Below are 13,708 nucleotides of genomic sequence, written 5' to 3' on the forward strand. Positions count from 1 at the left end.
GCAGTAGTCCAACAGGTACTGGGAAGGACTCAAGGCGGAAGGGTCATGCCCCTAAGAACCTACTTGTTTGGGGGGGGGGAGTGTGAGAAGAGCCTGAGATTTATTTTTATACTGTGGATTTGTATTATGGTACTGGTGCATTGTCTCATGATGTGCCAGAGTTTGGGGATTTTTATTTTCCAGCCACCAGTATCAGTCCAGAAAAGATTTTTGTTTTTGAACAACATCCACTGGAGTGAAACATAGTTTGTGATCTGCATGAAGCTGGTGTGCAGAAGATTACCAGAGCGGGAAAACCCTAAGGGCTTTGGAAAGCTAGACTTTCCCCCCAGGAACTCCAGCAGGTCATGGATTTGCTAGATCTGTGACCCTTCCCATGTGCTGACTGGGATGGAGGCTACCCATGTATTAAATTAGCCTAATAAATATATATCACCTTATATATTTTTTGTTTATTGATTTTTATTTCCATGCATTTAAGTGCATTAACGTGGCAGTAAGAGAAGTCATCTAGATCATTATAGGCTAGATATTGTAAGAGGTTGATCCATTCTGTTTGTGGAAAATATTCTTAATGTATGTACCTCCTTTTGTATGGACTCTCAGAAATCCTGAAGTTTTTGACTCGATTCTCTCCAGGGCAACAAGTCTGGAATCTCCAGGCATTAATCAGCATTGTCCATCTCTCTCTTGCCACCACTGCCATATGTTTTAAGCTAATGCTTATAAGCTAAAACGTGCCCTCTATATCATAAGGTCTCAGTCACTACTTTTCTTGGTATTTAGCTAGATGGAATAATTATATGCTTTGAATTATTTGGATTTCATGTGCAAGAATGCACCATTAGCTGCTGCTGTAAGTACTGTGTGTTGATTATGCATAATGACTGATGTCATTTGTGAGAGGCAAGCACTTTAAATGGATGTGTGAGGGCTATGATCAGAAACGAGGAATTTTATGTGGGTGAAGATGTGGGCAATAAAGTCTATGGGAAAATGGAGGCAAAAGGGAGAGACAGTGAAGGATCTGTGGTGCAAGAGAAGAAAAGGGGATTAAAGAGAAGGATAGTATTATAGAGCTAGTGCTTGTGAATAAAGAGGGGGATTGGAGGGCAAAATTTTAAAGGGGCCAGCAGGGATTCAGGGAGGGGGATCTATGTGAGTGTTGTGATTCTCTATAAGGTCTGTAGGGCATGAAGGGCATTACGGGATCATTTGTAGGAGGGAAGTGGAGAAGAAGGCATTGACATAGTATAGTAAATTAAGCCAGATAAAAACCAAAATGGTCCTTCCGGTCTTCCTAGTAAAGATTCATCCAATTTAGGCATACTGTATGCACACAAAAATCCTTTATGAAAGTCACCACCAACTCCTTCCTCCTCCCAAGTCTTTTACCTGGCCACTCACCCCTTTTCCCACCTCTATTTAGAACCTGCCCAAAATCTGGCCTCCAGCTCCTCTGCTAATTGACTATTTCAGGCCCCGCATCTTCAGTTTTGTTTCTCACATAACCAATCCCCAAGCTAATTCGCCAGTACAATCATGGTTGTAACTGCTGCTCTGTGTAGGTTACCCCAGTGTATTCCTGGAATCATAAAGCAGTCATACCACTGCTCTTATGGGCTGAACTACTGCTCCATACAGGTTTCCATGCTTCATTACAATCCTTTATTTATATCGCTGTGTTTTGTCTCCACCTCAGCATCTTCCACAAGGGCATTCAGGCATCCACCAACTTTTCCATGAAAAAAAAAAAAGAACACTTCCTAATGTTGTTTCTGAGTTTACCTCCTTGGAACTTCATATCATAACTATTATAACAAGAGACCAGTAAAGATGGGAAGTAAGAAAGATATCGAATTTTAAAAGTAATATTGAGATTCAGTGGACATACACTGAAAGAGCTGATTTGTTTTGAATGAGTGGGAGTGTTCAACATCTATGCTGGGGACTTCATGTTTCAGGATGTGGTGGGTCTGCAGTGTATGCAGAGTTTGGCATCTCTTATGGTCTCCAGGGTCATTAACCTAAGAGAACCACCTGCTGTTCATTTTGCTTTTTAACCTTCCCTTTTTTTTTTTTCTCAGGGTGCCAGGGGGCCTGATGGACCATCAGGGGAGCCTGGGTCGGCAGGTGGCAAGGTAAATTCACTGGAGTACTAAGTAGATGGAAGAACAATTCTTGAATATGTTGAAAGTACACTTAAACCTCAAAACCAAAAAGTGGACACAAGCAAATAGTAGTCAGCCAACATCTGTTATAAGTGACATAAATAGAGGCTAATGGCCAAGGCATCTATTAATGTTACCACTTACAGCAGACATCAACTGATTGCCATTTGTTTGTCTGCACTTTTTGGTTTTGAGATTGAATAGATTTCTTAGGGAGATTAGTTTTCTTCTTCTTATAATAGAAAAAGTGCACGTACGACAGCACTAAAAAGGACCACAGCACTTCCAGCAGCTTCTGCTCTGCTTTGAACAGCAGAATTGTTAGCAGGCTATTAACTCCTTCAGTTCCAGTTCCAGCTCATGATCAGTCCTAGAAATGACATGTAACCGTGGAGCACAGACTATGCACACCCCGGAGCTGGCAGCTTACTTCCCATATTCAGAAAGTAAATGGACACATTCCCAGACTTTAATCTAAATATACCTTCCCAGATCTCTGACTCTTTCTCATTCACTGGAGGCAGCAGAATAGCTTTGATTTTTTGCCAGGAGGAATATTAGGAAATGTTTATTCTACAGTCTCAAAGGATGCTTCCATTTATGGAACAGGCATGAAGAACACCACATAGACTGTACTGGAAAAGAGAAGGGTTTTGTTTTTTTTAGGTGGTGTAGATGCTTCATTTATTCAGTGTTATTGAATGGAGATCCTGTGCATTATAAGAGTTTTAAAAAAATTATCAACCTTTGAAAACCAATTTACTTACAGTTCAAACACACCTATAATAGGGATACTTCCTGGGGAAGCTGTAGTACAGATCAGCCCTTAGAGCGCGATTTCCCTTCCAAAACTTCAGGAAGGGGCTCAAAGGGTGTGTTTCTACCGTTTGGGATTTATCAGAGACTCAGTGCATTCCTTTTCTAGTGTCCATAGTTTTATGCTATCTTAAAATAAGGGTGTACAAGCCACGCCTTCCAGCCCTCCCAAGTTATCTCATGCAGCCTGTAAACCAAATGGCCCTTAGGGTTGCAGTGCAGTCTGGCTCCTCCATGTTTGGCTCCGGGTTCAGGAGCAGTACCTCAATGTGAGATAGGAGGTAGTAGCCTGGCAACTTCATGAAAAAGAGGTGGTACCAAGTTTCAAGACAGCTCTCACATCAGATTGAAGAGGCAGGAATATGCTTTACCCCCTGTGCAGAGAAAGAAGAATAACCAAGTCTAATCCTCTGGAAGGAAGAGGCAGCACTGGCCCACTCTATTCAGGAAGAAAATAAGGTAGCCTGATCAGAAAAAGGAGTGCCCTCACTGCTGCTGAGACTGAGAACAGTATGGCAAAGAAAACCTTTTTTTTTTCACAATTCAGGCTGTAAGACTTTAAAAGCAGAAAATTTGAGAGATATATAAATGTGGAAGGGTTGTTTCTGTTGCGATTCTGCCCGTGGCCTCTCACCTTTAGCTGGTCCGGCTCCCCGACACTGTCTGTCTTCGTTTCGCGGCCTGGAGGCCGCTCTGCAGTCTCCTGCCTTCGCGGCTGGAGCCGCTGATGTCACCGTCGCTGCTGCAGTCCGCAGCATGGAGGCCGCTACTGGTGCCATCCTTGTCTGCGGCCTGGAGGCCACTCTGGAGCTCCTCTTCGTGGCCCGGTGGCCGCCGCCGGTGTTCCCTTGCGGCTGGAGCCGCCCTCGTTCCTTCTTCACCATGGCAGGGAGCCGTGGACTTCAGCCTCCATTTGCGCTCGGGCCGCAGGCATTGCTGTCTTCCTGCAGGCCTGGAGGCCTGCTCCTCAGTGGCAGGATGCCGCCGCTGCCGCCGCTCCACCTCTTCATGCGGCAGGGTGCCACCTCCAGCTTTGGGGCCTGTTCCTGGTCCAGCTCTCTCTTCATGGCATCTGCAGCAGGCCCGCTTTCCATGGTCCTGCCCTCTCTTTCTTGCTTCCTCCTTAAGTGCGGGGCCACCCCTCTCTGCTGAATTTAAAGGGAAGCCCTCCTGGCTCCTCCTGATGACATCACCAAGGGAGGTCCTCTTCAGCCCTATAAAAGGGCTCTGCTTGCATTCCAGCTTTGCCTTTGCAAGGATTCAGTCCTCCTTGTGACTCCTCATCTTCTACTCCTCCTAGGCACTCTGTTCTTCGTGGGATCCCGTCTATTCGTCCTGGTCTCTCGTCTCATGTCTCCGTCCTGGTCTTTGCTGATGTCTCAAAATCCTGATGTCTCCAAGTCCTGTTGTTCCAAATCCTGATGCTCCAAGTCTCCGAGGCTTGTTCCGTCTCTGCGTGGTCCGCGACCAGCCCAGCTTTGTTGTGTAGGACGCGCTGTGGTCCGAGTGGTCCCCGACCATCCCGGCTGGGGTGTGTAGGGTACTCAGTGGAACAGTTCCATCTGACATGGCCAAAGATTCTCCATGTCTTCCTTCAGATCACCATTATGTTCCTGGTTCCAGATTTACCTCCTAGTGGCTCATCCTCAGTCCAACTTCGGGATGACCTTCTGTTGTATCTTCCACGCCAGGTCAGAGGTTTCGTCTTCCATCAAATGACCTGTCAGGTGCGTCGATCATGCCGAGCTCCCGAAGCTCAGTCCAAGACGTTGTTGCTATGGGTTCTGGCTGGATACCTTCAGTCGTCTGTTCTGATGTCCGTCGTCTCTGTTGTCCAGATGTCCGTCTTCCTACTCCTTCAGTACTCACTGCCATCTTGAACTCTAATGTATTTGAGTCGATGTCAATTTGGAGTCTGCTTCGCCTCCAACTGGTCCGTGACCTGCCTTGACTGGCTGTGTAGGGTGCATGGCATGGCAGCACTTCATTAGTCTTCTTCATCCTGAACCCCATCTGAATCCACATCTGAGTCTTCGTCTGAATGCACATCTGAGTCTTCGTTTGAATCCACGTCTGAGTCTTTGTCTGAGTCCACGTATTCCGCCCTCAGCCTCTGACTGTCCTGTCACATCTGCCGTTTCCTACAGTATGTCCGAAAGGGCTGTCAAGTGGCCGGAGGGCTACTTCAGAGACCAGCATTGCGTTGCTGGGTCTCTCCAATGCATCAGGTTCGGCAGAGGCCAGGGCCATCGATCTCCAGCCTGTCCGCCCGTGCTTGGGCACTCCTCGCCTGCCTCCGCGCTTCTCGTAGCTCCTCTGCAGGCGCATCATGGCCCAAGGGTACACTTCATCTCTAGATTCCCCCACAACAGGTTGCAAAGGCCTTGTGCGCTACAGATTGTCAAGGCCTGGGTACTCTCCATCTTCCAGAAGCAGGATTGCTCCCCAGCACTCCCGCAGCAGTTTCTCAGGCTCCCAATCAAAATCAAATAAAAGGCTGGACACTCTGTCTTAAAAGGAAATAAGATGGGAGAGAGTTGAAAAGAGAGAACATAAAGATTCAGAGTAACACACATGTGCTCATATTTGAAGATTGATGGAATCTGCTAAATGTTCAAACCTTCAGAAATGAGTTCTCCTTTTAAAGGAAGACAATAGGCCTGGCTTAAAACTTCTCATATCTTCCCTGGTTTTGCACATTCTTTGGGTTGATCCTCCTGAAATTATATCTTTACTGGACTTCATTGCATATCTTTCTTTCTTTTTTTGCTGACAGCTGTGATCAGGTGAGGGTATTCTAATTACTGGTCAGATCGTCTGATCCAGATGGCACCGTAAACCCTTTTCACTGGGCACATCCTTTCAGGCCTCTGTGAAATGGATTCTCTTTCTCTCCAGAAAAGAAACAGTGCTCCATATCAAAAAGGGCAGGCTGAAGCAGTCTTAGATTTGCTTCCATTGTAGTAACAACAGGAGTAAAGCCAAGCCCGGCACAGGCTGCCTCTATTTATATTTGTGCGAGCGATTTATATTTGTGCGCTGCCTCTATTTATATTTGTGCACGTGATATAGTAAATTTATTTATTTAAATTAGGGTCCGCGGCAAAAAGAGGCGCTAGGGACACTAGCACGTCCCTAGCGCCTCTTTTTGGACAGGAGCGGTGACTGGCAGCAGCTTTGACAGCCGACGCTCAATTTTGCTGGCGTCGGTTCTCGAGCCCGCTGACAGCCACGGGTTCAGAAACCAGACACCGGCAAAATTGAGCGTCTGGTTTTCAACCTGTGAACCGCGGGCCCATTTTTAATTTTTAAATTTTTAAATTTTTTTAACTTTTGGGGCCTCCGACTTAATATCGCCATGATATTAAGTCGGAGAGTGCACAGAAAAGCAGTTTTTACTGCGCGTCCAAATGCCGGTTAAAAGTGCGCTCCATCGGAGCGCACTGTACTGTATCGGCCTGATTGTGTATAAAGTCAGTCATGATGTAGGACCTAAAAGTGGAAAATATATGCAGATTAAAAACTCTGAATCCCATCAGCTTCATAGAATTTCACAGTGAGCACAACTGTGTGGGCTATAGTTAATCATAACTCTGAAATTGTCCTATAGGTTTAAGATTAAATAAAAACTTGTATCTTGTCTATGCAGCTTACTTATCCTAGTTAGTGAAATAGCGCGTCATCAGTTCCATTAATACCTCATGATCTCATGAAACTATCCAGTTTTCTGTTTAAAATGTCCAGTGATTGGGCCAGCCTGATGATCCGGCAGTAGTGGTACACATTACACTACTAGGTAGGATACCTGGGTTTGTGTTCCAGACTTAACTTGTGCATAACTGAGCTTGCGGAGACTGGAAGCCAAGTGTAGAGGATGGTGAGCCAGGTCAAAAAAAAAAAGGAGCGAGAACGCAGATGATGGCACATAACTCCTCACAATCTATAACATTCCACACACTGGTTAAATAATAAAATATTTTTGCCTTCAAGTAATGTCCTTTTATCTTTTCCACATTTCCTAATATAAAGATATTGTCCATCTCACTAAATCAAAGCACAAGGGCAGTTCTCTTTGATTTAACCACAGAGAGAGCTGCCTCTTCTGATAGCCAGATAAAACTAGCACTATTCTCCAGCAAGACTAGATTTTGAAAACTCTAACTTGTGATCTGGTTTTTTTTTCACAATTGTGCTCCATAGCACAGATATCTGTATTCAAACTTTGTTCTTTTAACACTTTAGATGTTTATTAATCATGATAACATGACTGAGTTTGGGTGGTATATATTTGAGAACAAGATGGTGCCATCAACATTCCATTTCTAATGCCAAACATTTTTTTTTTGTCATTAATAGGGCATTCAGGGAGAGCCAGGAAGGCAGGGTCTCAGTGGTTATCAGGTATGTCATATTCTGACGGTGCTAAAAGCTGTCTCTGAAAACTAAACTGCCTTGAAAATAGATGAGTAGCACCCAAATCTGATATAAATTTCAGCTAGGAAACAAGTGCAAAGTCATAGGTAGCTGGAATATCATTTTTGTAATGTTGTGTTTTCAGGGAAAAGCAGGAGCCAGCGGGGAGATGGGGCTTCATGGTTTCCCAGTAAGTGCTATTTAAAAACTACCCTGTAATGAAGTGTTACGTTCTTCTCTAAAGAAAGCGTTTTCAGTTCTTAGTCCTCTGGTTAAATTTTATCTGGGTGAACATACAAGTCAAGTGTTTTGCCATCACTGAAATGTGAGAGTTGTGGTCTTTTTTTCATGTACGATAAGATTAAAAAAACAGTCTACTTAAGATATTACAGCAGAGGGCCTTATCTGGGCCTTCCCTCAGCTCCAGTGTCATTTCAGCCATGTAACTCCTCTTCTCAAATCATGACGGGGGGGGGGGGGGGGGGGCGGGCCTAATTTTCAAAAGGTGGTCTAGTTGCAATGTTTGTGCATGCTTTTCCCACACAGGGAGGGTAACTTTCAAACAAGCAAGCAAGTGCCCACATACGCAGACACATGGATGCGCACACTCTCATGTATTTTATATCGTGCGTGCAATTGCACACACATGATATAAAATACACATAAATCTACCCAACAAATATTCGCGTATCTAAAATGTATACAGAATGTAATATTGAACATAGCTGGATAAGTAGTGTTTTACACTTAACTGCCTAGCTTTCTTAGCCAGATAAATAACTGGTTTTAATACTTATCCGGCTAAGTGGCAGTAAAGCCACCACTTACCCAGAGAAGTCAAACATTTATCTGGATAAATGGCAAAATGTGATTTACATGTGGAATTGTGCTCCTAATTATAATCATTTATACGAGAAGATTTAACTCACGTGTTTTTGTTATAAATTGTCGGCTTTTACACGTGTACATTTTGCAAAATGTGCACAAGAAGGAAATTACCGGTTTTACCAATTAGTCCACCAGTTTGCCCAGTCTCTCTGCAGCTCGGGAACACCCTCCTGGCTCTTCAGCCTGAAGTCCCCCCCATGTCACCCAGTCATTTTTTTCACTTTTAAGTTGTTTACAGTTACTTACACCAGATATCGAGCGGCAGTAAATATACGCAGGTGAACAATACTTAACATGTGTCACCAGGGCCGGTGCAAGGGCATTAGGCGCCCTAGGCGAGTCTTCTGCCATGCACCTGCCCCCCCCCCCCCCCACGCCACTCCTACTGCATTCATGCCTCTGAGTGTTTGCTTCTGTAGGCCACGAGCAGGATGGGCACTGCTCGCAGCCCGCCAAATCTTTATTCCTCTGTTGCAAGTAGGATAGGCTCCACTCACAGTCCCACATGGCTGATCTTCGGCGCATCCCTAAATGTCGGTGCCCGATGCGACCGCCTATTTCACCTAAAAGGACGCACCGGCCATGTGCATCACTTTGGCAGCTTTTAAAATAGCAATTTATTTGTGTAAATGCTAGCCCCACCCCAGAACGCCCCCTAACACGCCCCCTTTTTTCCAAATGTTCTGTTCCTTGCGTACACACACATACGCACGTACTTTGCCACTTTTAAAGTCCAAGTGGTGGGCGATGGGCCCATATATTTGCGCGTATGGACCTTTCTGCACAAGCAACTCTTTTAAAATCCCACCTATTACTTTGTAGTTAATTTCAACTAGTAGCTTCACACTGAAATTTAATGTAAAGGAAACATGTTAAATGCTGCCATGTACTTTGCAACTATTGTTTTAAGCAAGGGTCTGAGAGGGGTAAAATGGTCTGTGTGCTTTTAGAAATGGCACGTAGGAAGTAATGCTATATTTGTATACTGCCTTCCTTATACATAGTCCAACACAAAGTATTTTACAAAACATGAAAATAATACAATAAAAAAGCAATATATCAGAAAAATAGTATATCAGAAATACAATAAATAGAATTTTCCTCCCTGACCTAAAAGTACACTTCTGGGAACATCTCCTTGCAGCCCACGATATAAATGTGTGCACTACGGAATATTATGAATGCTTTTAGCAGTGCTGAGGAGGGCAATTTTCAGATTTTTATACTGACCAAGGAAAGGGCTGATCTGCCTCCAATGAACTTTCAGGACAGTATCTCAGCAATCCCAAAGGTGGGGAGAGATCCCATTAGTTATGGGTCACAGCAGCCAATTTTGCTTTTAAATACTAGCATAAAATCCCTGGAAGGTATTTTGTCAGCCCTGGAAGGTATTTTGTCAGCCTGCTGATGTAAAAGGCGAATTTTCAAATGTTGCGAGCGTAAAAAAATAACTATATGTGTAAAATGGTATGTCATCACGTATATGATATTTTAAAAACCCCAACATAAACGGGTAAAAAAACATATTTGAGCAAACTTGCATATTAAAAAAAAAAAAACGGGGCAATCTGAGGCTGTTCCCAGGCGGGACCAACTATTACACGGATAAGTTAACTATTTTAGATCCTGCAAAAGCGACAGGTAAGTCTGTTGCATATATTTACACCTGCTGATTATCTGGTGTAAGTGAGAATAAAGTTTTTATTGTTAAATACGTACTGGGAGTAAGGGGTGTGGGGAAACTGGGGGGAGAGTTCAGGCTGAAGAACCGAAGGGTCTCAATGAGCTGAAGGATGGACTGGGTAAACTGGTAGACTAATTGGTAAAACTGGTAGTTTCCTTGCTGAGAGTATGCTACAGATCACCTGACTTACACACGTAAAACCCGATCCAAGATGCAGGGGGTAAATGCATGTAAATTGTGCAGGTAAAATATCCACACATACATTTTTAAAGCTAGATGCAAAAATAAGCAAGTAAAGCAGTTGGTGCACTACTTACTTAGCTGGATAAAAATCCAATCTATCTGGCTAAATTGTGAAATTGTCATTTATCTGGTCAAGTTCCAACTTAACTGGCTTAGTAGCAAAGCTGATACTTAACCAGATAAGTCTTAAAAAGCTATTTATCCAGCTATTTTACTTATCCGGATAAGTTTTGAAAAGTGCCATCTAGCCAGCTGAGGAGCACTTTTTAAGACTTGTCCAGATAAGTCAAAATGTATCCAGCTATGTTGAAAATACATGCTGCATATCTTTTAGATACATGAGCATGTTGTAAGTTAGATTTACGAGTATTTTATATTGTGCATGCGTAATTGCACGCACAATATAAAATATATGAGCATGAGTACATGCACCCCTATATATGCATATACAGGCATGTGTGATATGTTTTAAAGTTATCCAGTTTGGTTCATAGTGATCAGGCAGACTATGTCATAGATGATGAAGCAGAGGACAAAGTCAGGAAAATTATGGACCTTATTTAGACCTAGATTCATCATTTTGCTATTAATTTCGTGAGAATAGCGCCCACGATAAAAAAAAAAAAAAAAAAAAAGGGGGTGTAGTTGGGGTAATTTTTTTTACTGCATTGCATAGTGGTCTGTCCCCAGTAGTGGGTACATGTTTGTATCTGTACATATTGTAGTTTTAACTGTGTTTAGTGCAATCCTCCCTTCTGAGGATTCTTAATACTGAAACACTTTTTGTAACCCATGATAAAAGTCTGTGAGCCTTTGCCTTTAAGAAGAGCCTTTGCCCCTAAGAGAAGCTCCCTCCCCCCTCCACTTTCTCTCACTATCGGAAGAGCTTGAATGCCTCTCAATCTAACTTGAGTCTTCCTAGTTTAGCTGCCTGGATGGCAAACTCGGATGTCTGCCTGACCCAGAACACATAGGTATTTTAGCACAATGCTAATTAAATTTATCGCACCGGTGATATTTTATCGCATTTTGGGATGTGAGAGAGAGAGAGAGAGACTCTTTATAAGGCTCTCATATAAGTAAAGTAAACTATTTATACCACTGTAAGAGGGACAACTAGTAACTCGGGGTGACGTTTTGGTGGTGGCCTAGGTTTTGGGGTGCAGTTTTACATGCACAGTCAGAGGTACAAACAGCACAATAGACATCAGTAAAGATTTTATGTGATTTGGAGTGATGAAAGGTAAACAAAGAAGAGATTTGTTCATTGTACTCTCGACCTAGCTTGATAGCAGCTCTATGGCACGACACATCTTATGTTATATTGATAGGTCTTTGTATACAGGCACCACATTCTTTTATGATTTAAAATGAAGGTGCTGTAGAAGCACAAGAGAGGCTGGAATGAGTATTTGGCTCACCTTAATGTCTGATTATTACAGGGAATTCCAGGACCAACTGGCCCTCATGGAGTAAAAGGGTTTCCAGGTGAAGCAGTAAGTATCATGGTCTTCGCTCTTCTTCTCTCCTATCCACAATCTAACCTTTTCTCCTTCTGGTGTTTTCTTTCTCTTTATTCCTTTATCTGCCTTTACATGCCTCTTTATGTATGTGGATGGAGAAAAAGAGGCCAGTAGATAATTAATATACATGTATGTATCTCATGTGTTGTAACCATGATTTCTGCTCCCTTTATCTACCCAAGAAGTGGTGATACCCACTTTAGCATACACCTTTTCAGCACCTTAATGTGATTATACAGTTTTTATATTGTTTCAGAAAATATTTTGATATCATTCTATTAGAACAAAGGGTTCCAACTGGAAAATTAAGATCTTACCCTCATCCAACTTAAATGTAATTAAGGAAATATAGAGAGAGGGTCTCCAGTGGTACTGGGTCAAGTCCAGTGACACCCGTTCAAAAAGGTTTCACGTTAGCGACTTGACATGACCTGGCAGAAAATCATTGTCTTACTTTATCTTCCACGGGGCTCCAGCGGTGAACTAGGCCTGCGCGATCGGCGCTGAAGCCCGTCGGGGTAAGGCCTCTTGTTCCGCTCACCCCGATCGGGCTCCCTCGCCGATCACCGGCCCGTCTCTCCAACATCCACTTACCTGAGAGGCAGCGAGTCTCTGCCTCCAGCCAGCCGCCATCGGAGCTAAGTTACGTCGATCCTGCACAGCCTCGACCCGAAGCACGAGCCCTCGCCTCTAGCAGGCCCCCAGCCGAGCCGCGAGCCCTCGCCCCGTACCGCCCACGAAAAAGTCGCGGCGGTGACGTCAGAGGCGCGACCGGCGGGCTATTTAAACCTCCGCTCTCCGCTCATTCCTCCTTTATCTTCCACGGGGCTCCAGCGGTGAACTAGGCCTGCGCGATCGGCGCTGAAGCCCGTCGGGGTAAGGCCTCTTGTTCCGCTCACCCCAATCGGGCTCCCTCACCGATCACCGGCCCGTCTCTCCAACATCCACTTACCTGAGAGGCAGCGAGTCTCTGCCTCCAGCCAGCCGCCATCGGAGCTAAGTTACATCGATCCTGCACAGCCTCGACCCGAAGCACGAGCCCTCGCCTCTAGCAGGCCCCCAGCCGAGCCGCGAGCCCTCGCCCCGTACCGCCCACGAAAAAGTCGCAGCGGTGACGTCAGAGGCGCGACCGGCGGGCTATTTAAACCACCACTCTCCTGGTGCCGCGCGCCGGGCGTCGCGCGCACGAAGGAGCGCAACAAAGGGGCCTGCCCCTTTGTTTCGCTCCTTCGTTTCGAACTTCGCTTCCCCGAGCTGCATCACACCAATACTGCACTAGAACTCATCCAGCATCCACCCATCATTCAATTCAACCAGCAGCCTCAGCATTCAACCCTCTGTCTCAGCATTCAACCAGCAGCCTCAGCATTCAACCCTCTGTCTCAGCATTCAACCAGCAGCCTCAGCATTCAACCCTCTGTCTCAGCATTCAACCAGCAGCCTCAGCATTCAACCCTCTGTCTCAGCATTCAACCAGCAGCCTCAGCATTCAACCCTCTGTCTCAGCATTCAACCAGCAGCCTCAGCATTCAACCCTCTGTCTCAGCATTCAACCAGCAGCCTCAGCATTCAACCCTCTGTCTCAGCATTCAACCAGCAGCCTCAGCATTCAACCCTCTGTCTCAGCATTCAACCAGCAGCCTCAGCATTCAACCCTCTGTCTCAGCATTCAACCAGTAGCCTCAGCATTCAACAGCCTCAGCATTCAACCCACTGTCTCAGCATTCAACCACCTCAGCATCCAACCAGCCACTTCAGCAGTCAACCAACAGCCTCAGCATTCATCTAGCAAAAGATTACACAACCAAACATATCATTCAGACCTCCTTAAAGAACATTTCCACAATCTATTACCGCCACAACGTCATAGGACACCTGATTCTTACAACACCATCAAAGTCTTCTCCCTCATACAACCATGTTGCAAGGACACCCAATACATATATTACATCACAACTCCTTCTCCAAGA

General features: G+C 44.7%; 1 protein-coding gene across 2 annotated transcripts in view; it reads left to right on the forward strand.

Moving 5' to 3' along the window:
• Positions 1–13,708, forward strand: part of LOC115096615 (collagen alpha-1(XXVII) chain B-like) — a 514,116-nt gene that overhangs the window by 355,320 nt on the left and 145,088 nt on the right. For both annotated transcript variants that reach the window (XM_029611498.1, XM_029611499.1), the window contains exons 29-32: positions 2,088–2,141; positions 7,344–7,388; positions 7,546–7,590; positions 11,658–11,711. In XM_029611498.1, coding sequence (XP_029467358.1) covers positions 2,088–2,141; positions 7,344–7,388; positions 7,546–7,590; positions 11,658–11,711 — 198 coding nt within the window. The remainder of the gene's footprint in view (positions 1–2,087; positions 2,142–7,343; positions 7,389–7,545; positions 7,591–11,657; positions 11,712–13,708) is intronic.

This window comes from Rhinatrema bivittatum, chromosome 8 (assembly GCF_901001135.1).
Source record: "Rhinatrema bivittatum chromosome 8, aRhiBiv1.1, whole genome shotgun sequence".
Taxonomy (NCBI): Eukaryota; Metazoa; Chordata; class Amphibia; order Gymnophiona; family Rhinatrematidae; genus Rhinatrema; species Rhinatrema bivittatum.